We start from the raw sequence: 27,726 nt of genomic DNA, 5'->3' as shown, positions 1-27,726 counted from the left end.
AATGGATGAGTGTCTGCAGCCAGCAGTGATGGATGGTGGAAATTCCCTTCAGATTTGGTGCTGCATTTCTGCAAATGGAATTGGTGATCTTGTCAGAATTAACGGAATCCTCAATGATGAGAAGTTTAAAAAGATCCTTATCCGTCACAATATCAATATCAATAACTATATCAATGATTATGATATAGTTGGGATCACAGAGACATGGCTCCAGGGTGACCAAGGATGGGAGCTCAACGTTCAGGGATATTCAATATTCAGGAGGGATAGACATGAAGGAAGGGGAGGTGGGGTGGCGTTGCTGGTTAAAGAAGAGATTAACGCAATAGAAAGGAAGGACATAAGCCGGGAAGATGTGGAATCGATATGGGTAGAGCTGCGTAACACTAAGGAGCAGAAGACGCTGGTGGGAGTTGTGTACAGGCCACCTAACAGTAGTAGTGAGGTCGGAGATGGTATTAAACGGGAAATTAGAAATGTGTGCAATAAAGGAACAGCAGTTATAATGGGTGACTTCAATCTACATGTAGATTGGGTGAACCAAATTGGTAAAGGTGCTAAGGAAGAGGATTTCTTGGAATGTATGTGGGATGGTTTTTTGAACCAACATGTCGAGGAACCAACCAGAGAGCAGGCTATTCTGGACTGGGTTTTGAGCAATGAGGAAGGGTTAATTAGCGATCTTGTCGTGAGAAGCCCTTGGGTAAGAGTGACCATAATATGGTGGAATTCTTCATTAAGATGGAGAGTGACATAGTTAATTCAGAAACAAAGGTTCTGAACTTAAAGAGGGGTAACTTTGAAGGTATGAGACGTGAATTAGCTAAGATAAACTGGCAAATGACACTTAAAGGATTGACGGTGGATATGCAATGGCAGGCATTTAAAGGTTGCATGGATGAACTACAACAATTGTTCATCCCAGTTTGGCAAAAGAATAAATCAAGGAAGGTAGTGCACCCATGGCTGACAAGAGAAATTAGGGATAGTATCAGTTCCAAAGAAGAAGCATACAAATTAGCCAGAGAAAGTGGCTCACCTGAGGACTGGGAGAAATTCAGAGTTCAGCAGAGGAGGACAAAGGGCTTAATTAGGAAGGGGAAAAAAGATTATGAGAGAAAACTGGCAGGGAACATAAAAACGGACTGTAAAAGCTTTTATAGATATGTAAAAAGGAAAAGACTGGTAAAGACAAATGTAGGTCCCCTGCAGACAGAAACAGGTGAATTGATTATGGGGAGCAAGGACATGGCAGACCAATTGAATAATTACTTTGGTTCTGTCTTCACTAAGGAGGACATAAATAATCTTCCAGAAATAGTAGGGGACAGAGGGTCCAGTGAGATGGAGGAACTGAGCGAAATACATGTTAGTAGGGAAGTGGTGTTAGGTAAATTGAAGGGATTGAGGGCAGATAAATCCCCAGGGCCAGATGGTCTGCATCCTAGAGTGCTTAAGGAAGTAGCCCAAGAAATAGTGGATGCATTAGTGATAATTTTTCAAAACTCTTTAGATTCTGGGCTAGTTCCTGAGGATTGGAGGGTGGCTAATGTAACTCCACTTTTTAAAAAAGGAGGGAGAGAGAAACCGGGGAATTATAGACCGGTTAGCCTCACGTCGATGGTGGGGAAACTGCTAGAGTCAGTTATCAAAGATGTGATAACAGTACATTTGGAAAGCGGTGAAATGATCGGACAAAGTCAGCATGGATTTGTGAAAGGAAAATCATGTCTGACGAATCTCATAGAATTTTTTGAGGATGTAACTAGTAGAGTGGATAGGGGAGAACCAGTGGGTGTGGTATATATTTGGATTTTCAAAAGGCTTTTGACAAGGTCCCACACAGGAGATTAGTGTGCAAACTTAAAGCACACGGTATTGGGGGTAAGGTATTGGTGTGGGTGGAGAATTGGTTAGCAGACAGGAAGCAAAGAGTGTGAATAAACGGGACCTTTTCAGAATGGCAGGCAGTGACTAGTGGGGTACCGCAAGGCTCAGTGCTGGGACCCCAGTTGTTTACAATATATATTAATGACTTGGATGAGGGAATTAAATGCAGCATCTCCAAGTTTGCGGATGACACGAAGCTGGGTGGCAGTGTTAGCTGTGAGGAGGGTGCTAAGAGGATGCAGGGTGACCTGGATAGGTTGGGTGAGTGGGCAAATTCATGGCAGATGCAATTTAATGTGGATAAATGTGAAGTTATCCACTTTGGTGGCAAAAATAGGAAAACAGATTATTATCTGAATGGTGGCCGATTAGGAAAAGGGGAGGTGCAACGAGACCTGGGTGTCATTACACACCAGTCATTGAAAGTGGGCATGCAGGTACAGCAGGCGGTGAAAAAGGCGAATGGTATGCTGGCATTTATAGCGAGAGGATTCGAGTACAGGAGCAGGGAGGTACTACTGCAGTTGTACAAGGGCTTGGTGAGACCACACCTGGAGTATTATGTGCAGTTTTGGTCCCCTAATCTGAGGAAAGACATCCTTGCCTTAGAGGGAGTACAAAGAAGGTTCACCAGATTGATTCCTGGGATGGCAGGACTTTCATATGAAGAAAGACTGGATGAACTGGGCTTGTACTCGTTGGAATTTAGAAGATTGAGGGGGGATCTGATTGAAACGTATAAGATCCTAAAGGGATTGGACAGGCTAGATGCAGGAAGATTGTTCCCGATGTTGGGGAAGTCCAGAACGAGGGGCCACAGTTTGAGGATAGAGGGGAAGCCTTTTAGGACCGAGATTAGGAAAAACTTCTTCACACAGAGAGTGGTGAATCTGTGGAATTCTCTGCCACAGGAAACAGTTGAGGCCAGTTCATTGGCTATATTTAAGAGGGAGTTAGATATGGCCCTTGTGGCTACGGGAGTCAGGGGGTATGGAGGGAAGGCTGGGGCAGGGTTCTGAGTTGGATGATCAGCCATGATCATAATAAATGGCGGTGCAGGCTCGAAGGGCCGAATGGCCTACTCCTGCACCTATTTTCTGTGTTTCTATGTTTCTATGTCACACAGTACCATCAAGGAGGCATCTGATCAGCCCCAACATCATTCTGGACAGTGACCAGGGTCATAAAGGATGTTCTACAGTGAAAAGAATAACAGGCATTCTGCAACAGATGATATGGCCACCACAGAGCCCTGATCTCAACGTCATTCAGATCTCAACTTTTTTCAGATACATAGAGTGTAAAAAAGAGGTGAGAGTGGAGATGCTGGAGAGGTAGTAATGGGGGACAAGGAAATGGTGGATGAATTATATAAGTATTTTGCATCAGTCTTCACTGGCGGAAGTTCTAGGTGTCAGCGGTCTTGAAGTGTGTGAAGTTACCATTACTAGGGAGAAAGTTCTTAGGAAACTGAAAGGTCTGAAGGTAGATAGGTCACCTGGACCAGATGGTGTGGACCCTAGAGTTCTGAAAAGGTGGCTGAGAGATCTTGGAGGCATTAGTAATGATCTTTCAAGGCAGAAGAAAGGAATTTATGGGCCAGTTAGTCTGACCTTAGTGGTTGGAAAGATGTTGGAGTCGATTGCCAGAAGTGTGGTTTTGGGGTACTTGGAGGCATATGATAAAATACTGTAGGCTGTAGTCAGCATGGTTTCCTCAAGGGAAAATCTTGCCTGACAAACGTGTTGGAATTCTTTGAAGAAATAACAAGCTGGTTAGACAAAGGAGAATTGGTTGATGATGTGTACTTGGACTTTCAGAAGGCTTTTGACAAGGTGCCATACATGAAGCTGCTTAATAAGCTACAAGCCCATGGTATTACAAGAAATGTTCAAGCACAGGTAAAGCAGTGCCTGATCGGCAAGAAGCAGAGAGTGGAAATACAAACACGAGGAAATCTGCAGATGCTGGAAATTGAAGCAACACACACAAAAATTGCTGGTGAATGCAGCAGTCCTGACAAAGGGTCTTGGCCCGAAACGTTGACCGTACCTCTTCCTATAGATGCTGCCTGGCCTGCTGCGTTCACCAGCATTTTTTGAGTGGAAATACAAAGAGCCTTTTCTTGCTGGCTGCCAGTTACTACTGGTGCAACAGGGGTTTGGGTTGGGACTGTTTCTTTTTACGTTATTTGTCAGCGATTTGGATGACTGAATTGATGGCTTTGTTGAAAAGTTTGTAGATGATATGAAGATAGCTTGAGGGGCAGGTACAGAGAGGCTACGGAAGAACTTAGATTAGGAGAATGGCAATGAAATGGCAGATGGAATACAATGGGAAGTGTATAATCATGCACTTTGGCAGAAGAAATGAAGGGATTGATGATTTTCTATATGGAGAGAAAATACAAAAAACTGAGGTGCAAAGAGACTTGGGAGTCCTTGTGCAGGATTTTCTAAAGGTTAATTTGCAGGTTGGGAGTCTGTGGTGTGGCAGGCAAGTGCTTTGTTAGCATTCATTTCAAGAGAACGAGAATATAAAAGCAAGGATGTAATGTTGAGACTTTATGAAGCACTGGTGAGGTCTCACTTGAAGTGTTGTGAGCAGTTTTAGGCACCTTAGGATGTGTTGAAACTGGAGGGGATCATAGGAGGTTCACAAAAATGATTCCGGTATTGAATGCCTTGTCATATGGAGAGCTTTTGATTGCTCTGGGCCTGTATTCACTAGAATTCAGAAGAATGATTTGGAGAGGATGTTTCCTATGGCGCGAGAGTCTAAGACTAGAGGACACAGCCTTAGAATAGAGGGGTATCCTTTTAGAACAGAGGTGAGGAGGAATTTCTTTAGCCGGAGAATGGTGAATCTGTGGAATTCGTTGCTATAGGCAGCTGTAGAGGCCAGGTCTTTATGTACGTTAAAGGAAGTGGTTGGAAGATTCTTGATTTGTCAGGAGGAAGGCAGGAGATTGGGGTTGAGCGGGAAAATGGATCAGAAATGATGAAATGACAGTGCAAACTCAATGGGCCAAATGGCCGAATTCTGCTCCTATATCTTAAGGTCTATGGTCTTATCATCAAGGCTGTTTGAGATTACCTGGAAAGACAAGCAAGGAGGACAGCCAAAGTTGTTGGAAGAGCTGTGGTAAGTTTTCCCAGATGCTTGGGACAACCTACCAGCTGATTTTCTTTATGAAACTACACAACAGTGTACTTAAAAGAATTGATGCAGTTTTAAAGGCAAAGGATGTTCACACCAAATATCGATTTGGTTTCGTCTTTTTTTTACTGTATACTGCTCTTCAAAGAAAACATTGATATTTTGAAACTTTTCCTTCCATTATTTTTGAAAGCATCTTCACTGTACAGATTTTTGTTTTACATGTGCCTTAAGACTTTTGCACAGTACTGTAGCTTTTTCAGGTTTTTGCTTGAATTTGATACTGTTTCTCCTGTGATCCTTGGTTGGACCACTTTTCCTGTCATGCATTTGTGTCTTGAAGGAATTCAGTTCTGTCAAATTGTGTAGTTCTTCAAATGCTAGCAATTGACTGTCTTTGGCAGGGTGAATTTTCAACCAACTTAATTTCAAATTACAGTGGATTCCAGTTAATTGGGCCATCGGTTAAATGGGGCAAAAGAACAAAAGCAATTCAAGACCATAGCCAGCAATCCCTTCTTTTATTTGGAACACTATGCCACCTAACGGGGGCAGGAGAGTGTTGCCGAACAGTTTCTACCTAGCATCAGTTGCATGGGCATAAGACATTGTACCATGCTTAGAATGAACAGTTTTTAAATAGAGTCAGCTGTATGTGTGTTTGTGATCAAAGAGCAGTGATTTCGTTACCAATAGTTGGTGAGAAATAAGCAGCCATACAATTCAGAACTATTTTCTCACTGCTTTTTCAAACATTCAGGCTTGGAGATGGCAGAAACAGCAGGAGTGAAAATCAAAACAATTTCACTACTTCAAGTTAGGCACTATGAGGAATTTGAAGGTATCCACAACCACCTTGAATGTCACAATGAAAATGGAGATTTGTCGAAAGGATTGTATGAAGGCAGTCGGTTATCTGCATTGTGCTGATTTTGTTCATTTGCAGTCAAAATCAAATGAACATGACAATATGCTCTGGATCGATTCCTCCATCGATAACAATTAGGAACTAATACACAGTTTAATATAACTGTAGTAGTAATGATAGTGTTGTAATTTGTTCTGTTTTTCATTTAAACACATAATTTTTTACTTAAACAATAGTTTGTCATTTAGTAACATTTTAACTATTTTCATTAAACTTTGGGTAATTGGACTAACACTGGACTCAGTGTGTCTGAATTAAGAAGAATACACAGCATATTATTATCTCTCTTTCCTTGGACTTCTTTAGAATAAGATAATCTCACTGTACAGGGATAAATCTAAAATAGACAATTGCTTGGAGAGTTCTTCAAACTGCCAGGAAACTTGACCTTTATATTTACTATGCTACATCTACAACTGCATTGGTGCTGCTTCCTGCACCGGTGCTGAACTTGTCGATTTCATCCGCTTTGCCTCCAACTTCCACCCTGCCCTCAAATTCACCTGGTCCATTTCTGACACTTCCCTTCCCTTTCTCGAGCTCACTGTCTCTGTCTTCGGAGACAGCTTATCTACCGATGTCTCTTATAGACCAATGGACTCTCACAGCTACATGGACTATACCTTGTCCCACCTTGCTACTTGTGAAAACGCCATCTCCTTTCTCTCAATTCCTCTGTCTCCGACACATCTGCTTTCAGGATGAAGCTTTTCATTCTAGAATAAAGGAGGTGTCCTCCTTTTTCAAAGAAAGGGGCATCCCTTCCTCCACCATCAACGCTGCCCTCAACTGCATCTCTTCCATTTCATGCATGTCTGCTCTTACCCCATCGTCTTGCTACTCTACCAGGGATAGGGTTCCTCTTGTCCTCACCTACCACCTCACACCCTCTGCGTCCAGCACCTAATTCTCCGAAACTTCCGCCACCTCCAACTGGATCGCACCACCAAACACATCTTTCCCTCCCCCCCCACCCCCCACTTTTTGCTTTCCGCAGGGATCACTCCTTACGCGACTCCTTTGTCTGTTTGCCTCTCCCCACTGATTTCCCTCCTGACACTTTTCCTTGCAAGTGGAACAAGTGCTTCACCTGTGAATCTCTTGGGGTCGTATATTGTTTTTGGTGCTCTTGGTGTGGCCTTCTGTATATTGGTGAGACCTGACGTAGATTGAGAGACTGCTTCGCTGAGTATCTACACTCTGACTGTCAGAACAAGCGGGATCTCCCATTGGCCACCCATTTTAATTCTACTTCCCATTCCCAATCCGATGTTCTTCCATGGCCTCCTCCACTGTTGTGATAAGGCCACACCTAGGTTGGAGGAACGTTTGGGTAGCCTTCAGCCTGGTGGCATGAACATCGATTTCTCAAACTTCCAGTAGTGCCTCCCCATCCCCTTCATCGTTTCCCCATTTCCCATTCCCTTTTCCCTCCCTCATTCTCTTATGTTATCTCCTTGCCCACCCATTGCCTCCCTCTGGTGCTCCACCCGCCCTTTTTTCTTTCTTTCATGGCCTTCCGTCTCTTTCACCAGTCAACTTCCTAGCTCTTTGCTTCATCTCTCCCTCTCCCAGTTTCACCTATCGCCTGGTGTTTCTCTCTCCCCTTCCCCCATCTTTCAAATCTACGCCTCAACCTTTTTTCTACAGTCCTGCTGAAGGGTTTCGGCCTGAAATGTCAACTGCTTTTTTCCATAGATGCTGCCTTGTCTGCTGAGTTCCTCCAGCATTTTGTGTGTATTGCTTGGATTTCCAGCATCTGTAGATTTTCTCTTGTTTGCCCTTTATATTGTTAGTTTTTAATTTGTCCAGCTTTGTTTTTCCCAACTTTGTTTCTCGACTTCCTATTTCAAGTTCCTGTCCTGCTGCCAAGTTAGCTTAGAATCTCCCTGAAAGCATCTTTGAACTTGAGTAGTGTAAAAAAAACACTCAAAATTACTGGCGGGGTGACTAGAACTTTTGTAGTTTTTGAGATGATTAGGAATTATTTGTTTCCACATAGCAATAGAACCTCCAAGTGAATTATTTTTTAAAAATAATTTGACATTCAACTGAAAGTTCTAACAAGTGAATTAGTTGTCATTCTAATAAAGTTTGTTGTGTTGCATTTTCATAGTGTGTATATTTATATAAATATATGCAATTCCAAAATGCAACAGAACATCTTTTATCTATGTGCAGGTAAAAGATAAATTAACTGTTAAATAAGTGATTTTTATCTATATTTATTTATCATAGTCTTGTAATCAATTCATCTTTTATCTCTATCTTGTATTTCATTGCTTTTATTTTTGTGGTCAGCTTTCACTGAAAACCCAGGAATAGAATGTAAGCAACTCATTTAACAGGTAGGCAGTGTGTGATGATATTTGCATAATGTAGCACTTTGGGTTTTGCTGAAATTAATTCCAAAATAATAACAAACTCCTCCATGCATGCTCCAAATATTATTAATTATAAATGTGATAGATTTGTTTTCTATTCAAAGTGGTTATCGGGCTGGCTTTCGGTGTATCAGTCACCCTTTGGGTATCGTTACCATGTGATTATTGGGTAGTTTTGGAGCAGGTGAATCTTAGTTTTGCTTAATGTTACCCTCAGCTGATGCTTCTGCATGTAACATTTTGGTGATCATTACTGAGTATTGAAGTAATAGGTGTGTGTAGTATTGAGTATAGTTGGATCGTTTTATGTAACTTTGCCATTATTCAGGTAAAGAAGCAAGCTCTTGGAAACCATATGGTTTCTTTGATTGTTGGAAGGGGCTGTGTTGACTGTTTATTCCTTTTCATAAATTCTGTTTGACTTGCTGAGTTCCTTTAGCATTTTGTGTGTGAAGTTTTTGGAATTATGCATATTTCTAAAGTTAGGTTATGATTTTTTAACTTGTATTTTGGTTAATGTTTGATTGCTATCTCCTTTGGAACCTATATTCCTTTAATCTTACACATTGCAGTGTCGCAACGACCATGAAAGCTGGTCCATGTTTGGGAATGGTAAGGTCTTTTTATGGAGAGGGCTTTTAATAGTAGTAATAACTGCAGTTAAGGAACAATTGTGATGTGTCTTTATATACATTTACATGGTTAGATCATTAAGTGAAGCAGTAAGACTAGAGTTCATTTATATTGTTCCTAAATTCTGTGCTCTTGACAGAATTCTGATTAATTTGAGATGAAGCATTTGTACTCATTTTAAATGTATGTGTGCTGTAATATTTGTGTATATGTTGTAAGCTTTTCTGATCAAGCAAATTATCAATTGATAAATTGTTAAAACAATACTTGGGCATGGTAACAGTACTACACTCGCTGTATTTCTACTACATCACAGGTATATTTAGCTAAAAAGATACTGAAATGCTTACTTTGTCTTTATTAATGTAATGTGTTTGTCCAAATTTCCTGCATCATGTAAGCCCAACAGATGTGTATAAACTAAGAACAGAATGTGTAACTTCCAAGCAGAGGGTTGAATTCTGTGATCCAGTTATCTTTTGTTGTTGAAACGCTCATTATGTGGTCTTCTATCTTGTGTGCAGCAGCATCTATTGGATTTCATTGTAGTAATTGGTTGGCCAGGACCAAACAAACAGACAAGCCAATGCTTAACCTTAGCAATGTAACAGGTAGATGTCGACAGTGAGCCCACTAAAATTCCTTAAGAAACCTCTTGTCTTACCAGACTACTATTTCCTAATTCCAGTCTCTAGTCAATGCAATTTACTTAATTGTCTCTAAGGTGGAATATTAAATTACTACCTCGTGTTTAAAAAAAAATGCCCTTCCCTCAACAGTATATTTGCTAAATATTGGCCTTGCCTGTGTCTTAAGAGTACATTTTTAAAATGCTATTTGTTCCGCATTTTGGAGCTGGTTGTCGTAGCATCTCTCCCTTGTCACCTCCCTTTCTGTCTCAGATTTAACTGTTTCCTGATCACTATAACGTGTTCAGCATTCTACAGTGGTTTATTGCACATGGTGAGCACAAATGAAGGGGAAATTCAGCTGCCATGTAGGAATCTGTTGTAATAATTTTAGTTAACTGATTACCTCCTGTTCTCCCTTACAGCAATTCACCTATCCCAGTTTCGTCAAGGGTATGTTACATTAAATATCACGATCCCGTGAGTGTTGGTGTGGCCCAGCATCTAACAAACGTGGTTTTTATAGACAGAGGCCTGATTGTTGTACCCTTTAATGAAGGTAGGTATTGAAGGCTTTGTTGCAAATTCATGAGCTCTCAGACTTTTAATTATGTATCCTCTGTTTAGCTGAGAGAAAGTTTCTTGGAAGTGGACAGTGGACTTTATCACATTTATCACAGATTATTCTGTTATCTAGTACAATATGTACATTAAGAAAAATAAGAAGTAGGTTGATGGAACTCTGAATATTGCAAAAGCATGCCCCAACAATTCATGGCAGGGAAACCAGAACTCTTATTCTGTGATTGAGTACGTGCATCCAAGGCCCACTTCCACATCCACATTTCTTTCCTTAGCTCATGTCTCTGACCAAAATTCAATTGTGCCATGATGTTTTAAACCCAGACTGACAGAATAAAAGGAGACTTGGACTTTAATGTGCAGAATTAGTAATTAATGTCTGAATGCACTCCTTTATTTTTGCAATGATATTATAGTCCACTCCTGTATCTATTTTCATTAAAGTAACAGGCAAGAAGTTTTGTATATCTGTTTGAATGCATTCATTACTGATATTGTACATATAGCTTCAGTCTTCAAAATATCACTTGCATTTTGTTCTAGCACTTATTTTTGTGGAAATCTATTTAGCCCACTAATTTTAGTCATGATAAAATATTTTGAAATAGCGACACACCTTATGCAAGCTGTGTCAGGTTATTCAAAATCATATTTTTGTGACAGACCTATGTTTTTTAAATAGTAATATGACCAAAAACTAAATAAAGTGAAACAGTTGTGACAAATAGGTATATAGGATTTCTTTTCAAAAAGGACTTTGATGCAATTTATTCTGAATTAATAATTATACAGCTTAATTAAAGACTAAAATAGTGCTTATAATGATGCTAGTTGTGGGATAACCTGTACTTGAACAAAACTATTAATATATCAATTTTTATTTTCAATATGCCAATTTTTTCCCACAATATTAATTTATTAAGCAAGAGGTAAGATTGCAAAATGTATAAATGCAGTATAAAACATACAAAAATAAATTAATTAACTTTGTTAAAGTAAACCAGAAGTGGTTTTGGAATAAATCTATAGGTTGTATCTTCTAATTTGTTTTATCATAGTGAAAAGGCTGTACTTGAATGGTGCGGACTTGAGAAAGGTTCCATTTTAACCCTGATTACTGGCAAATAACAGACCTAAGAATGAAGCTGTATAAATTAGGTACACATTTTTTTTAAAAGCTAGAGAAGTCAGTGGCCAGCATAATAGGAATAAATGATGTAAATTACGTTTTTAGATTAACTATTCAAAATATATGTGTATTTCCACATACAGTTACAAATAATGTTGTTAACTGGCTGGAAAAATTAATATTAATTAGCTGGTGTGCGCAGGTTTCAAGGTTGCTGAGGAATTTGTAATTCCCAAGTGAAGTTCCATTAAATTTGCATCAGTTGCTTTCTCCATAATAGTCGTAAGTGTTAACTGTTCAAAGCAGAGTTTGAAAAGAAAGCCTACAAGTGAAATTATGATGCTGGACCTTGTGTTCATATCATAATTAACAAGAATTCACTTGTAAACATTTTTAAGGTGTGTTTTTGAAAACATTCTCTATCCTTACTTTATCCTTCATATAATTACTTTGACAGATAACTGTTACTAATGCAAATGCTGTCTTGCTGATGTTATTGTGTAAACGGCAAAGATGGTATGGCAGATAAAGGCTTACTTTGAAATGCGTATTGAAAGCTAACATTAAATGAACCTTTTCAGAGTTAGAAATCTTGGTGTATATATATATATATATATATATATGAAAATTACATTTTTTAAACACTTGAAAATTAATATTTATGACTTTATATGCCATTTCAATAATAAATGGTTTGCCATCCTATAGGAATAAATGGATTTTTGTGTTCCGTACAAATATACAAAAATGTAGTATTTGTACAGTGTTAAGTTAGCTGAGCAATTTTTAATTGCTTTCATATATTTATGTTGACACTACATTACAATTCTAAAAGGTGGTTCAGTATTATGGCTTTGGAGCAATAAATAGCTACATTTTCTTTCATAAAAGCCAAACCAGTGGCTGGTTCTTTTCCTGCAGGTATATAATGTTTTCCGGTAATTTGAAATACATTTTAATTAACTTAAGGTTTTTCTTTATTAACCATATTGAATGGTAGATGGAATCCCAGTACCAATATTAATTTGGTTTTGTATGTTTTCTCTGTGATGTGTGTGCATTAGTAGATGACTAGACTGGCGAAGGCAGACCTGTGCACTTGCCTACTGTAGGCATTGTTTGCCATGCCACTAATGCTGCCAACCAAGCAAAGCCTTCACGGGGGGAATAATGACTGGAGACTGCCCGTCGACCTCTTCCAAGATGGATGCCCTGTCTTTTTTTTATTTGTCCCTTGTATGCGTCTTCTCTTTAGGCATTTTAATCCTTTTCTGTTTCTGTACTGTGTTTGTAAATGTTCTCTAACTAAAATGCTGTTTAATAAATTAGTGCCTGATGTGCAGCATGCGCGTGTGTGTGTGTGTGTGTGTGTGTGAGAGAGAGAGAGAGAGATTGTGTGTGGGCATGTGTGTGTGTATGTTTATATTGGGAGTCAGTTTTTTTTTGTGGAAGAATTAATTATAACATTTTGTTTTAAAATGCCAAGATAAATGTTATTTGTTATTTGACATTTACATTTAACCATAAAATGTTTTAAATTGCAAGAGTTTGTTTTCAACAAACTTAATGTACGGCATTGAAACATTCAGTTGATTTGAGACCTTTCACTAGTTGGTTCCACAACATTTGCTATGAATGCTGTATGTAGAGAGACCCCTTTTCCTGTTTGAGTAATGATATCTATCTGCTTATTTGTATATGTTGCTAAGTAAGAACAGTATAAGTTTTATGGATAATATTGAAAGTTAGCTGCAGCAAAAAAAATCTGTTTTATACCACATTTGCATTTTTCAAACTATTTGACTTCAGTTTTAATCAATTATTAAATATCTCATGTTTTAAAGTTTTTTTTTAACAGCAGATAATGCAATTAGTTGAAAATGTGAACCTGATTTCTTGCCTGTGTTTCAGGCCTTCCCACAAATACTGGCTGCGCTCTCAGTTCACTCAAAACCTGCCATTTAAAAAAAAATTCTTTCTTTCCAGTGTTTGTATTATCAACATTATTATGTAATGTAAAATAGATTATGCATTTGGACTAGAAAAATGCAGTGTAGTATATGATCTTTATTTCTAAAATAATACTTGCTAAAATTGATATGAGATATTTTTTCTTATCTAAAATCTATTATGCTTGATAATATTTTAAAAGTAAGAATTGATGTTTCTCAATATGACACTGTGTGGAAGAATTTTTCTTAATTGACTAAACTTGTATCTTTATATTACAACCTAAGTTTTGGCAGTTTTTCCTAGTGTACGCAGTGATTTGTGCTGGGGTACAATTTTCTTGGGTGCCAACAGCTCTTTTGTGTATTACTTAAAAGGTGATTGTTTATATGTGTACTCTGACAACAAAAGTAAGTGGGTTAATGAAAACTAAATACTGAATATGTTCATCAGATCTGTGAAGAGAGAAACAAAGTTAACGTTCTGCGGGAAACATCAATTCTCTGTAGTACTGTGGAAGAATAATACAGTATATCTGAATTCTATCCATACTCAGAATCCACCCATGTGGTTTTAAACGCAGTTCATGGATTAGTGACATAATGTGGGAAATTAAACTCTAGACCTCCCAGGTCCACAGGACTCTTTATCAACTTTCAAAGGAATTGCCTCACAGAACTCCTTGGTAGAACTCTTTTACTGCTTGTTTTTAGAAAGTGAGAGAGTTAGATTTGTATTACAAACTATGATTTGAGAAATTACAATTTAAATGCCAAACTGAAACTCATTTAAATTTCAGTGATGATCACAATAAACATTTGATGAGTTAGTTCTTTAATGCTGCAAGTTGAGGATTATTATGAAGCATTGTAGTTAATTTGGATACATTGTTTACCTATGTTTATACCTACTGTTGCAGTTCAGAATAGTTCTACTAACCCATAGTGATGTGGATAAATTAACATATTTGGCATACAAATAGATGAAAAAGAGTGGTAATGTATTCTCTTTCGTCCAGACATGGTACAGCCTTCATGTATCATTTGTCCATTGACTTCCAATCGAAGTCAAGAGAATTTTATGGGAAAGTATAGTAAACTTGTGTTGTTATGGAAAATCAGGAAAATTCTCCTAAGGACAGACACATTTTAGGTGACTGTAGTATCCAGTGCAAGTGAGATCATTCAAGATGTTCTGAAAATTTAGCTGTGTCAGTCGTGTCAAAAAAAACTGCTTCTTCAGAAGCTTTCTATTGTCACATTTACTTAGGACTATGGAGCAGAAACGTCACAGAACTTTCTTATTGTGAGGATCAGGATCAAGATCATCAGTAAATAAAAGAGGGCCAAGTGAGGATAAGCTGACATGATTCTACTCTTTAACACTTGTGCATCAGTTTCAAATTCTTTTGTGCTGGTGAGATTTGTGGTGATTGTAGCCCACTTTGGAAAGATAGAATTCTTCTTTAACATATTTAGTTTGGGTTCTTGCAATACAGTTAAGTGCAGTTTAAAATTCACTCTTGCTTCATGTGATTACCATGCATTGGGAGACCTAGCAGTGAGACCTAGTTAACTAAATACTAATTATTAGCAGGCTTTTCCAAAGTTCTTTGTGAGACAGGGATGCTTTAAGTCCTTGAAGCTTTCAGGCTTCTCTCAGCCATTTGTGGTCACTTACAGTTGCCCAAGATTCTTTTCCTGCACTACCATCTACTCCTCCTGCTCAGCTCACTATCAACAATAGCTTCTCTATTTGTCATGAATGTGTCACCCTTAGCTTGCTTTCCTTCCTGGTCACAGTTTAGCATGTACATTCAGCTGACTGTCAGGTGGGAAATAGCTTATAAGAAATTGAAATGAAGTCCTGTTAAATTTCATCGGCAATTCAGCCTATAAATTTTTGCAGCTTCCTACATGGATTTGGTTGCTGGCCTTTGCATTTTTCTAATGGACTTAAAAAAAAATGTTTAATTGAAATTTTGAATCTTGAAAACAAATGAAATTTAATATTAATAAATCACTTTAGGTTTAATAATTATGCCAGTAACCTGAAAATTTTAATGCGCAGTTTTCTTTGCAAAAATTTAAGGCTGTTAAATCTTTCATGCTTTAAACAAAACAAAAATAATGAATTAGTTTATGACAAACATGTTTACACTTCTGCTGACATTCAGTGCCATTTCTTTTCTTAATCCTTTCCTGCCTCTGTTGACTTTTGCTTATTGCTCCTCTTTTAAATATCTGATCTTTACACTTCCTTTCTACCATTCTCATTTGTTCTTTTTTTATGTCTCATGCTGCTACATAACATGCTTCGACTTACTTGGTTCCTCTCTGTTTTCTTATTTCGCATTTTCCCCTTGCATACTCTTGCTTATTCTCCATCTTATAGTTAATAATGACAGTTCAATGTCATGCCTGAGCTGTGCACAGCAGAGTAAGTAACAGATTTGGCTTTTTTCTGACACACAAGTTAGAATTGAAAGTGCGTGTGAGCTACAATAGTGCTGTTAACATGGATTTTTATCCTGTGAAACACAGGCTCAATTGATGGGTCAATTATTTTATTTTGCGGCTTTTGTGCTGGATATAATTAATTAATTTGAAAAAGGGAATTTCCATTGTTGCAAAATTTCTTTGTTTAGTTCATATTTATGAAATTTCAATTTTTTGTTTATTAAGGCAGACAAACCCAATTATTTCTTCATATCCTGTATGAACTTATTAACCTGATTTTTGCTTAGCGACAGGAGTTACAGATTTAGAAGTAACTTCCAATCAATAGAGAGACTTCAGATATTGTCTTGTACCACTTTCCCATTGAGAGTTATAGAACACTTACTTTGCAAGGACTTTTTCATCTCAGCAACTACACAACAAAGTTATGCTCCAGAAAATTAGTTGATTTCTGCTATGCAGACCGCAGGGTTAGGATGGAAGAAATTCTGTCCATTGTTGTCTCTGTGCAAAGAAGCTAGAAAAATATAAAATAGCCACCTAAGGACTGTATGCATCTTGGAATGCAGTTAGTCCACCCCTTTTTATTACCAGAGTAACTGAAATCCAGTTAACTGTGAAGCCATTTGTGTTGAGGCACACATGCACTATTTGACACCTTATTGAATAAACAGACAACAAACATTAGAACTGTAACTTTTAACTCAATTTGCCCTGAATATCATTATATGAAACAGTTGTAATCTCATAAGTAAACAATTATAGTTTCTTGCTGTGAGTGTTTAACTGGTTTTTAATTTTTTAAAAAATCAGTTCTCGGATTTTGGCTATGTCATTTTATTGGGGACTAAAAAAAAGAATTTTAAAAAATGTTCTTCTTTTCTGTATCTGATGTTCTGTGTGCTAGTAGTGATGCAGCCAACATGAACGGTTGTCGTGTGTAACACAACTTTCGAACACTGAGAGTGATCGCCTGGGGAAAACGTCCATGCTTGATATCGTATGGTACATGACCAATAAGTTTCAAGTACAGGTGACCATAGCTCAAAGTGTTAAATTATTGTCTACATTTTTAAATTTTAAAACAAATTTTCCTGTAATATATGGTTGCATACAGTTTTGCACTTTTAATCTTATTACAGAGTAGGTTAAAAGACATCTTTATGTTTGTATATATTTGGAAGGATCTAGAAGTGAGCTCTCAGATTAGTCAATCTGTGCTGTTGAGATGGGGAGCAAAAAAAATCTCAATTTAAAAAAAAAATTCCATTACCCTAAGTAATTGTGTTGCTTCTTTCACAGGTAAAATCCCAGATGAATCCAAAGCCTTGCCTCTTTTGGCTCCTGCCACTTCTGTTACAGGACTGATATCTGGTGCAGGTTTGCTCCCAGTACCTACTTCAAACCCTTTGGCTTCTGTGAGTGATATTTTAATACCTCAAGTGCCTGTGGAATTTTTTCTATTATTTGTATTGCATTTTAATTGAAGATAACAAATATAAGCTTGGATATATGAAATTAATGCAAAAGTTGAATGTCTTTTAAATACTCCATTAAACTTATTTTATCTGTTTTTTAGTCACTCATCCTATAAAAATTGCTTGTGTTTACATGGCCCCTTTAGCATGGCAAGCTAACACAAGGTGCTTCTCAGAAGCTGTATTAAACAATAAATGTGGTTAAAGCACTTAAACGTGTTTTGGGCAAATGTCCAAAGGCTTAGTTAAAACAGTGGACTTCAAAGAGATTTAAAAGGAGAAAAGAGAGGCAAAACATGTGGAAGAAATTCCAGAGCTTAAGGCCATATCAACAGAATAATGTAGTAGTTGATTTAGTAAAATGGAAAAGAGCAGTTATCTCAGAGGATCATTGTGAGGGGAAATTACAGAGCTAGGGAGGAGCAAGAATACTTCTGAATAAAAGAATGAGAATTTGCGGGTCATGGTGTTACTTAACCTGGTAAGCAACTGCAGATGGATCAAAGAAAAGCAGATGTTTGAAAACTGAAACAAAGAATGCTGAAAATATTTTAACTGATCAAGCTGCGTCAGTGGAGATGAGAAGTAGAGTCAATGGGTCATACAAGGGTCTTTCATCCGAACTGGAAAAGTGATAAAAAAATTTTTTTAATGTGCAGAGAGCATGATAGAGAAAACAGAGGAGATGTCCATGATAGAATGAAGATCAAATTTGTCTTCTGAGTGTTCCTCATCTTCTCACTTTTCCATCTAACTCTGTTTCTCTCCCTGGATGGCAGGTGAACAGCTTGTGCTAATTAGCTTAAAAGCAGTGATAATCTCAGGTATACAGAAAGTATGTAGAATGAGAAGGCTGGAAAGGAATAAGACAGTGGATACACATTTTACTTGTATAACATTTTGAGGTAGTAAAGTGTCGCAAGATATTTTCGAATGGTAGTGATGCTTCACTCCCAGATGAACTTAATGCTTTTATGCATGCTTTGAGGGGGAGAATAAACTACAGCACCCGATGATCCTGTGGTCTCTGTCTTGGAGACCGACGTTGGGTTGTCTCGTGAGGGTGAACCCTTGCAAGGCATTAGGCCCCAATGGAGTATCTGGTAGGGCTCTGAAAATGCGCTATCCAGTAGGTGGGAGTGTTCAAAGACATTTTCAGTCTTTCATTGCTACAGTTGGAAGTTTCCTTCTGCTTCAGAAAGGCAACAGTTATACCAGTGTCCAAGAAGAGCAGGGTGAGCTGCCTTAATGACTATTGTGCAGTAGCACTCAAATCTATGGCGATGAAGTGCTTTGAGCAGTTGGTTATGGCTACAATTAATTCCTGTCCCAGCAAGGACCTGGACCCACTGTAATTTGCCTATTGCCACAATAGAGTGATTGGCTCTTCACACGGCCTTGGATCACCCAGACTACCTATGTGAAGATGCTGTTTAATGACTACAGCTCAGCATTTATCACAATTGTTCCGACTGTTCTGATCAAAAAGCTCCACTTCCTGGCTTCCATATCTGCCTCTGCAACTGAATCCTCAACTTTGTAACCAGAAGGCCACAAGCTCTGCGGATTGGAAATAACATCTCCACCTCACTGACAATCAACATTGGCACACCTCAGGAATGTGTGCTTAGCCCACTGCTGTGCTCTCTCTGCACCCATGACTGTGTGTCTAGGCACAGCTCAAATGCCACTTAAAACTTTGCTGACAATACAACCATTGTTGGCAGAATTTCAGATGGCGACGAGAGGGTGTACAGGAGTAGCTAGTTAACCGGTGTCACAGCAACAACCTTGCACTCAATATCAGCAAGACCAAAGAACTGATTATAGACTACAGAGAGGGTTAGACGAGGGAACACACACCAGTCCTCATAGAGGGATCAGAAGTGGAAAGAGTGAGCAGTTTCAAGTTCTTGGGTTTCAGTATCTCTGAGGATCTAACCTGGACCCAACATATCGATGCAGCTACAAAGAAGGCGCAACAGTGGCTACCTTTCATTAGGAGTTTGAGGAGATCTGGTATGTCACCAAAAAATTTCTAACTGCAACTACTACACCGAATTGAACTAAGCTGCAGAGAATTGTAAACTTAGCACTCTCTTGGGCCTTAGCCTTTGTAGTATCCAGGCCATCTTCAAGGAGTGCTGCCTCAGCAAGGCAGCATACATCATTAAGGATCTCCATCATCCAGGTCATGCCTTCTTATTGTTACCATTGGGAAGGAGGTACAAGGCCTGAAGGCACACAATCAACAATTCAGGAACAGCTTCTTCCCCTCTGTCATCTGATTTCTGAATGGACATTGAACTCATGAACACTACCTCACTAATTTATTATTTCTATTTTTGTAGTACTTAATTAATTTAACTATTAAATTGTTAAATTAAGTAGTTTTTTTAAAATTTTATTTTTTTTATTTGGATAAGGAATTCACAATTATCATGTACTTTTTTCACACATATAACCTTTTCCATTTTTTTATATGTATAAAACTACAATTATTTATACATTCTTAAGTACACATTGAGATGATATAAAAGGAAAATAAACATTTAAATAGATAATTATGTACTGTGGTAAATCTAACCTATTAGGCTAAGTAATGAAATTAGTTGTTAAGAAAAATGGTGGTAATAGTTTCCATACAACCCTTCTGGACCATTTCCACTGGTCCAAAATGTTGCATACAAGCCTATATACCAACCATTGTAGGTGTTTATATCCCAATTTGTTCGTGCTTGTTCCTGCCCGCAGACATAATTATCCAATCCCTATGTACTTATTTACTTAATTTTTGTTAAATTAAGTAGTTTAAATAGTTAAGTGTGTGTGTGCGCGTGTGTGTTTGTGTATAATTCATATTTTTTTCTGTTATGTATTACAAGGACAGCAAATTCCATGAAATTAATTCTGATTCAGGTTCTGAAAAATTAATTGATATTGAGAGACATAAAAAAGTATTAGGACAGATGACTTGCTTAAAGAGAGGGATTTTAAAAGCACACAGTGCTGTAAAAAAGACAGCAAGATTGTGGGAGGTAGTTTCAGAGCCGTAAGGATTTGACTACAAAAGCTATAGTTGTAGATGGATATACCAGAAGTTGCAGATGCTGGAATCTGGAGCAGCACACAAAGTGCTGGCAGAACACTGTGGGTTAGGCAGCATCTCTGGAGGGACATGAATAGTCATGGTTTCGGGATGGGACACTGCACTTGGTTTGGAAAGATGGGGAGGTCACAGCTAGTACAAAAAGGTGGAGGTGGAGCAAAAGATGGCAGGTGATAGGTAGATCAGGTTTTGGGGGGGGGATGATTGGTGGGAGTTCATAGGAAGTGACTGAATCTGATAGGAATAGATAAAAAGAGGTGGGGAGGGGAATTGATGGGGGAGTGTGGGTGATGGGCAGGGGGAGAGGGTGGGAGACAGGAGTGAAGAACTGGAAGCTGACCTGGAATATATTGACATAATCAATTCAGATTTTAAATGTATGACAGGCTTTCCACAGCATCAGGGTTGAATAATTTCATACAAATGCAAGTTGCAACAGTCGTTAGCATTTTCACGTAAATGTTCAAAATGTTAGGTACTCTTTTCAGGATTTGAAAGAAGATAATTATCTTTTAAAAGGAATCACTAGTTGTGATTTTTTTTTTAACTGCTGAATAATTCTCAAACTGCTTTTTTATTTGATAGATTACTGGAGTTGAAGTAACCGGAGGTACAATAGGGGCTGTTGTTGGTTCTGTCCCTATTACTACACTGGGAGCACTACAAGCTGGACTCGATCCTTCCCTAACAGCATTAGGAATAAGCTCTCAACCTCCAACAATGGGCAATGTCGATCCTTCCAAGATTGAAGAAATTAGAAGAACCATTTATGTTGGAAACTTGAATTCACAGGTAAGTTATTATGTTGATGAAACTTTCAAGCTATTGAGTTATTTCTTTTTTATTATTTTTTAACTGAAACAAATAAGATTATGTAATTCGCAAACACGAGGAAATCTGTAGATGCTGGAAATTCAAGCAACACACACAAAAAAATGCTGGTGAACACAGCAGGCCAGGCAGCATCTATAGGAAGAGGTACAGTCGACGTTTCGGGCCGAGACCCTTTGTCAGGACTAACTGAAAGAAGAGATAGTAAGAGATTTGAAAATGGGAGGGGGAGATCCAAAATGATAGGAGAAGATGATGGCATGAACATTGACTTCTCTCTAACTTCCGTTAATGCCCCACCTCCCCTTCGTACCCCATCCCTTATTTATTCATTTCATTTCATTCCATTCCATTCCTTCATTCCCCCTCCTTTTTTTTCTCTCTCTCTTTTCTCCCTCTGTCCCTCTCACTATAACTCCTTGCTCCTTCTCTGGGCTTCCCCCCTCCCCTTTTCTTTCTCCCTAGGCCTCCTGACCCATGATCCTCTCCCTTCTCCAGCCTTGTATCCCTTTTGCCAATCAAATTTCCAGTTCTTAGCTCCATCCCTCCCCCTCTTGTCTTCCCCTCCCACTTTCAAATCTCTTACTATCTGTTCTTTCAGTTAGTCCTGACGAAGGGTCTCGGCCCGAAACGTCGACTGTACCTCTTCCTATAGATACTGCCTGGCCTGCTGCGTTCACCAGCACTTTTTATGTGTGTTGCAAGATTATGTAATTGTACTGTTGGCTGACTGGTGAAAGTTCTGGTGATATTAATCTGTTGAAAGTGATAACAGCCCCCCAGTCACTTTTTCTTTGTGATCTAAGGATGAAGATAAGACACAACTGCAGGCATAACTTTTGACTTGGGGTTCATATGATTAAGTTTGCATGTTGATGATGCATTAAGAAAAGAACAAGAATGAAATTTTGTTGAACACCATTATTTGTGTTTGAGTTGAGGGCAAACAGTCTGAAATGATGAGTTTTGTGGGAAACTCAAACTGAAGCCACGAAGCAAGATTTCAGTTGAGATTAAAGCTTGACGAATAATGTGCTCATCCACCATATTGAAAACAATGAATATTAAAAGAAGTAGAAACAAAGCTGTGCATGCAAAGTATCTGAGGCTATGAGTGGAAATCTCAGAAAGCATACCGACAAAATATTCAACTATTAGAAAGATTTGAGATTTATTTCTGAAGGACAGAATAGCAAAGTTGAGTAATTATGTTGTACTTTTATCAAACTTGGGTCATATGGTGCTCAGTATAGACAAGAAAATAATATCTGCAAGGAAAAATTGAGCTTGTGGACTTTTCTATATCCCCAAATCTCTCTTCTCTACTCAGTTACTAATTTTATATGGATCAAGATGTACCATTTTACAAAATGAAAATTAATTGGAAAAGTACACATCTATTCAGCTAGTTTGTTATACTCTTATATTTTATTGCAGTTACTTTATGTAATAGTTAGACCTGTCAGGAATTAGCATCTTGTACAAACTGCAGTTGTCTGGTTCCTGATGCCATGGTACGTGGTAACAACATTAATCCTCATGGAAATTGCTTCCTAATATTTTTTGCTGGGTTGAGTACTCCCTTTTTTATAAGCAACGCAATCTTTCCCAAACTACAATCCTGTGGATTTCTGTGCATTCTATTTTGTTCTTTTATTTCTTCTCTGAATTTGTTTGACTTGAAAGCTGCGTATTATTAAAACACTTTTTTAAAAACCCCATTTTTGTTTCTTTTGGTCACTGTTTCTTTTGCTTTGGTTTAGTGTCTATTGTTAAATAACTGTTTGAGAAATAATTGTAGGTGTGTTTTTGATTTAAAGTTGTAATTAGAGTAATGGTAAATAATGAGTTTTTTTCCAAGATGTGGATTTTCTTTTGATACCTGAAGCCAATCAGTTCTTAGTTTTCTTGGATCTCTTGGGTTACTTAAAGTACTTTAACTATGAATAATATAAAGTTGTTGGATATAGAAGTCAAGGCAAATTAAGTAATGCTATGGAGCTTTAGGAATCGTATATGAAATACTTGCAACTAGAGAAATCTGAAACTGATTTAGTTTTGGAGTTATTAGAATGTATGTCACAAAAAGTCCTCTTTCAACATTTGCCATTGACTTAATTGGAATAAAATCAAAACGTTCTTTTATTTCCATAGAAGCTGCCTCACCTGCTGAGTGCCTCCAGCATTTTGCATGTGTTTCTTGCTTTTTTCTTTTCCATTTTCTCAAATCTCCGTTGATTCAGTTGGAGAGCTTCAGCAGCAAAGTCAAGGGTGGAATCACTTGTATATCACTTTTCATTCATTATATAGTTGACCTATGGTTCATTTTGGTATTGAAGATTGCTGAGTATTGAGATGGGATCCTCGTCTTCTTGCAATAATGATTTTAATCATGTTCTTTTAATTTTCTTTTAAGACAACCACAGCAGACCAGCTACTAGAATTTTTCAGCCAAGTCGGTGAGGTGAAATTTGTCCGTATGGCAGGAGATGAGACACAGCCAACCAGATTTGCCTTTGTGGAATTTGCTGAGCAGTCTTCAGTTCTACGGGCCCTAGCCTTCAACGGAGCTATGTTTGGGGATAGGCCCTTAAAGTAGGTTTTTATTTGTTTAGAAATTGGTAATAAAAGGAAAGTTCTTGATGGAGTGTCTCAGCCTGAAATATCAGCTGTTTATTTCCCTCCATAGATGCTGCCTGACCAGCCGAGAACCTGCAACATTTTGTGTGTGTAACAGGAAGGGCTTTGTCAAGGTTGAATTTTGTAACCATTTGGACAGATATAGCAATAGTAGGATTTGCCTTGATATCATTTCATTGCATTCTTTCCTTTTGGTTGACTTATGAGTTGTAGTTTATATATTGCTCTCAGATTTGCAAAACAAAAGCATGTGGCAGCACATATATACAAAGACCTTGAATTGTAGTGACTGCTATATCATAAAATATATATCATAAATACTACATCATTGTTATTTGATGATAGCACAATCCTATTCCTGCAATTACAATAAATGAATCTACTTTACATTTTATTAGTTGATACCATTGTTAGCCAAGGTAATGGGTAAAATTTCAATTCGCTTTACAATGTTGGTGCAGCAGAGTGCACCTGAACTGGCAAACAAAATGATGGTTTAACATCATGCATTAAATATTAAATGGATATAGATACAGCACTCTCTTGATCTTACACTAGTGTTGAGGTGCCTTTGGATTTTACCTATGAGATAAAGTGGAGGATACTGGGAGGGAAATCTTTGCTGTGGATCCAATAGCAGTATCATTACTGCTCTGGTCCATCCACTTCTAATACCAAACCAGGTTTCTCACTGAGCGGATCGAGATTATTCTGCAAGTGAACTGTAGGACAAATTAAACTATCTTCAAAGACCTAACACTGAATGTCATATGAGGAAGAAAGTTTTGAATTTAATTTATCTGTCTTATTGTCTAAACGCTAGAAAAGGACTTTGGTCAATCAAATCATTTGAGTAACCACTTGTGCTTAAAACTAGAGCAGAAATACATGCAAAGCCTGGCCGCTGCTTTGGAAAATCTTAGCTGCATTCTACTTGGGCTTTAGCTTTGTTTGAAAGCATACTGTATTTCCAGCCTTTATGATAACAGTTATGTGCTCAAAGGGCATTGTGAATTAACTTGAGGATTCCAGACAAGATGATCAATTGCATCACTGGGTGCATTTTCAATTTGCCAATATAAATCATCTTGTTGCAGGTTGTCAGCAAAAATGTAAGTTAGTCATCACTCTATAGGTTTTGCTGAAAGGTAAGGGAGATCTGTGTTGAATCAGAAACAATCTTCAAAATTTAGATATGTATCTCACTAAGAATGAACACATTTTCATATCTTTATAACTATTTGTCACAATTTTTTTCACAAAGGATTTAAAATCTGCATGTGTTTCCTTGTATTTTAATGCAGCTATTTGTGTATTTGTAATTCAGAATCAATCATTCTAATAATGCAATCGTGAAGCCTCCAGAGATGACTCCACAGGCTGCTGCTAAAGAGCTTGAAGAAGTGATGAAGAGAGTGAGAGAAGCCCAGTCCTTTATATCAGCAGTTATTGAACCAGGTAGAATATATGAGAATGTAAAGAAGTAAATCTCATTCTAGGGTCATGAAACATTTTATCCACAGTCACCACTTATTTAAAGACCTGGGTATTTCATTTATAGTTACAGATCATAGTAACATTTAATAATACAGCCACATAACTATATTCCCTTTAAATTGAATGCATATTTTTCACATCTTTCTGATTCTTAACCTGTTACTTTAGAGAAACAAAACTACAGTTTCTTTTGGGGTTTTTCAGTTAAGTATTCTTGGGTTAAAGCAGGCAATAGTATGTATAAAGTCAAGCATTTAAAGCCATGCAATCCTTTTAAATATTGTAATGCTTTTCAGACATTTATCAGTTTTAGTTATTGAGAAGAAATATTGAAGGAAGTCCAGTTACATGCAGAAACCTGCAGTGTAATTTTTCATTTTCAGCAGCAGTATAAGATTGCTATTGAAGGGTCAATATAAATAAAAACAAATATGCTGCACTGGTATTTAAATTAATCATAGTTGATAACTATTAAGTATAATACAGCACCATGACATTTTATTAAAAGTATTACTCAATATTTTGTTTTGCACATTTCTAGTGAGATAACTATTTATAACTTCCCAGCGATTTAAAGTTGCCTGTTATTTTGCTACAGTTTCTATATGATTGAGTACTACTCATTTTTAAATTTTGTTATTCAAGCAGCAGAAAAAGAAGGCACTGAAACAAACAGAAGATCCAGATCCTATTCCCGATCACGAAAGAAAAGATCTCGCTCCAGTTCTAAACAAAGGTGGGATATTAAATCAAGTATACTCAAGTATACTGTGTAAACTCTGAATGATTTCATGTTAGATATTTTGTGATCTGCATGAAAACTGGTTTACTAAAGGCTGAAATCCCCTGTTAAAACAGCTTTTAAAATGAAAAAGAAAACCACCTTTTTTTTTGTGATATTACACTAATTACAGTTTCTTATTATCACATCTTCCACAGTGCCACATTTTGCTTATTAGGCAGATATGATAGAATACAGGACTGCAACATTTTATTATAGTTCTTGATATGCACTATTGATTAACATATAAAATGGTACAGATATAAAATTTGCCATTCTTATGCCACTTACAAAAACAAGTAAAATGAAACTCTCAATTATTGCATTTGCAATGCTGGTCTTGAGACTGGATTGTACAAAAGAAAAGGTTCACTTTAGTACAGGTTCATTATTAAAATACAGCACAGTCGCCATTGAAGGATGTCAGCTTTTATTGACTAAACATAGACATAGCATAATATAATTCCTTTTGTTAAACCATTAACATGATGTTGACTTTAGCTTTGGTTTAGTAAGCACTTTTGTAATTGTGTGATATGTTTCAGCTCAGATGTTTATTGATATATTTTGTGGCGCTTTTCTCATGATCAGCATCTAGGAGTTGAAAGGAAGCTGATCAGCACTGAACAAAATGATGCAGACCACTGACATAATATTCTTTTGGTGAATTTAGAATGGTGGAATAGATGGGCTTTATAAACTTTGAAATAATGTTTAAAGTCGTTGTAGGGTAACAGTGTTTACAAAATATTTTTAATATTGATGGGCTGGCTAAATCCTAACCCAACCATGTCCAATTTAATCAGATCTATTCATAGTTCAGTTTAAACATTCAGGTCCATCATTCATTTTGAATACTTTGCTCAATGTGTTGATTTATTTTGAGTAATGTAATGGATTGGAAGAAGATCATTCATCTCATTGAGTATGTGCTACCTGTAGGTAGTGAAATTCTATCTGAACCATTCCCTCGCCCTTTCCCCATTGTCAAGTAAATAATTTTCTCTCAAATACCTGTCCAAAATAATCTTGAAAGCCCTGATTGATGCTATTTATATTACTTTCTACTTGGCAGTAAGTTCCAGATCATAATTACACAAACAAAAAAATAATTTTCTTCCAATCCCTCTCTTTTGCTTGTCAAAACCAGTTCTGATCTTGTACATCTCAAACTAAACTTTAAAAACTGCTTTACCTTGTGTAAAATACCCTGACTCTAATTTGTAGTTGAACTACTTCATGCTTGGAATAAATCTAGAAAGGGAATTAGCTTAAATCATGTATGTGACTACAATTTTCAATGAGTTCAAATTTATCTAAGTGGCCATATATGAAGCATGTTTAAAAAAAAGTTTTTCAAAATATTTTCATTGCACTCGTTAGTTTATATAGGGAATCACTGGATGGCTAACGCATTTTCTCAAGCTTAGTGCTTTTCATAAGATTAGGAAACAGTGTTACTGAAACTCACTAGTCCTTGGCAGCAATGTTTCCTATAGATTAGCCTTTGTGCCAGTTGGAACCAATAGATATCCTTTTGAAAACTGCTGTGATAAATTTCACAATATCATTTTATTTTTATTATCATTTCAGAATTAAAAAAAAATTTGTGGCAATAAAGAAAAGTTCCTTTCTAGCCCCTGATCA

At 37.4% G+C, this 27,726-nt stretch overlaps 1 protein-coding gene across 2 annotated transcripts in view; it reads left to right on the top strand.

Annotated features, from left to right (window-relative positions):
- LOC134347155 (splicing regulatory glutamine/lysine-rich protein 1-like) overlaps nucleotides 1-27,726 on the top strand; it is an 82,666-nt gene that overhangs the window by 18,740 nt on the left and 36,200 nt on the right. The window contains exons 2-7 of one of the 2 annotated variants that reach the window (XM_063049364.1): nucleotides 10,049-10,182; nucleotides 17,046-17,161; nucleotides 20,916-21,122; nucleotides 23,578-23,756; nucleotides 25,129-25,259; nucleotides 25,947-26,034. In XM_063049364.1, coding sequence (XP_062905434.1) covers nucleotides 10,049-10,182; nucleotides 17,046-17,161; nucleotides 20,916-21,122; nucleotides 23,578-23,756; nucleotides 25,129-25,259; nucleotides 25,947-26,034 — 855 coding nt within the window. Of the gene's footprint in view, nucleotides 1-10,048; nucleotides 10,183-17,045; nucleotides 17,162-20,915; nucleotides 21,123-23,577; nucleotides 23,757-25,128; nucleotides 25,260-25,943; nucleotides 26,035-27,726 lie in introns of both variants that reach the window. The other variant, XM_063049363.1, reaches the window with a different exon arrangement.

This window comes from Mobula hypostoma, chromosome 5 (genome assembly GCF_963921235.1).
Source record: "Mobula hypostoma chromosome 5, sMobHyp1.1, whole genome shotgun sequence".
In the NCBI taxonomy this organism is placed as follows: domain Eukaryota; kingdom Metazoa; phylum Chordata; class Chondrichthyes; order Myliobatiformes; family Myliobatidae; genus Mobula; species Mobula hypostoma.
This window is presented reverse-complemented; position numbering and strand designations above follow the sequence as displayed.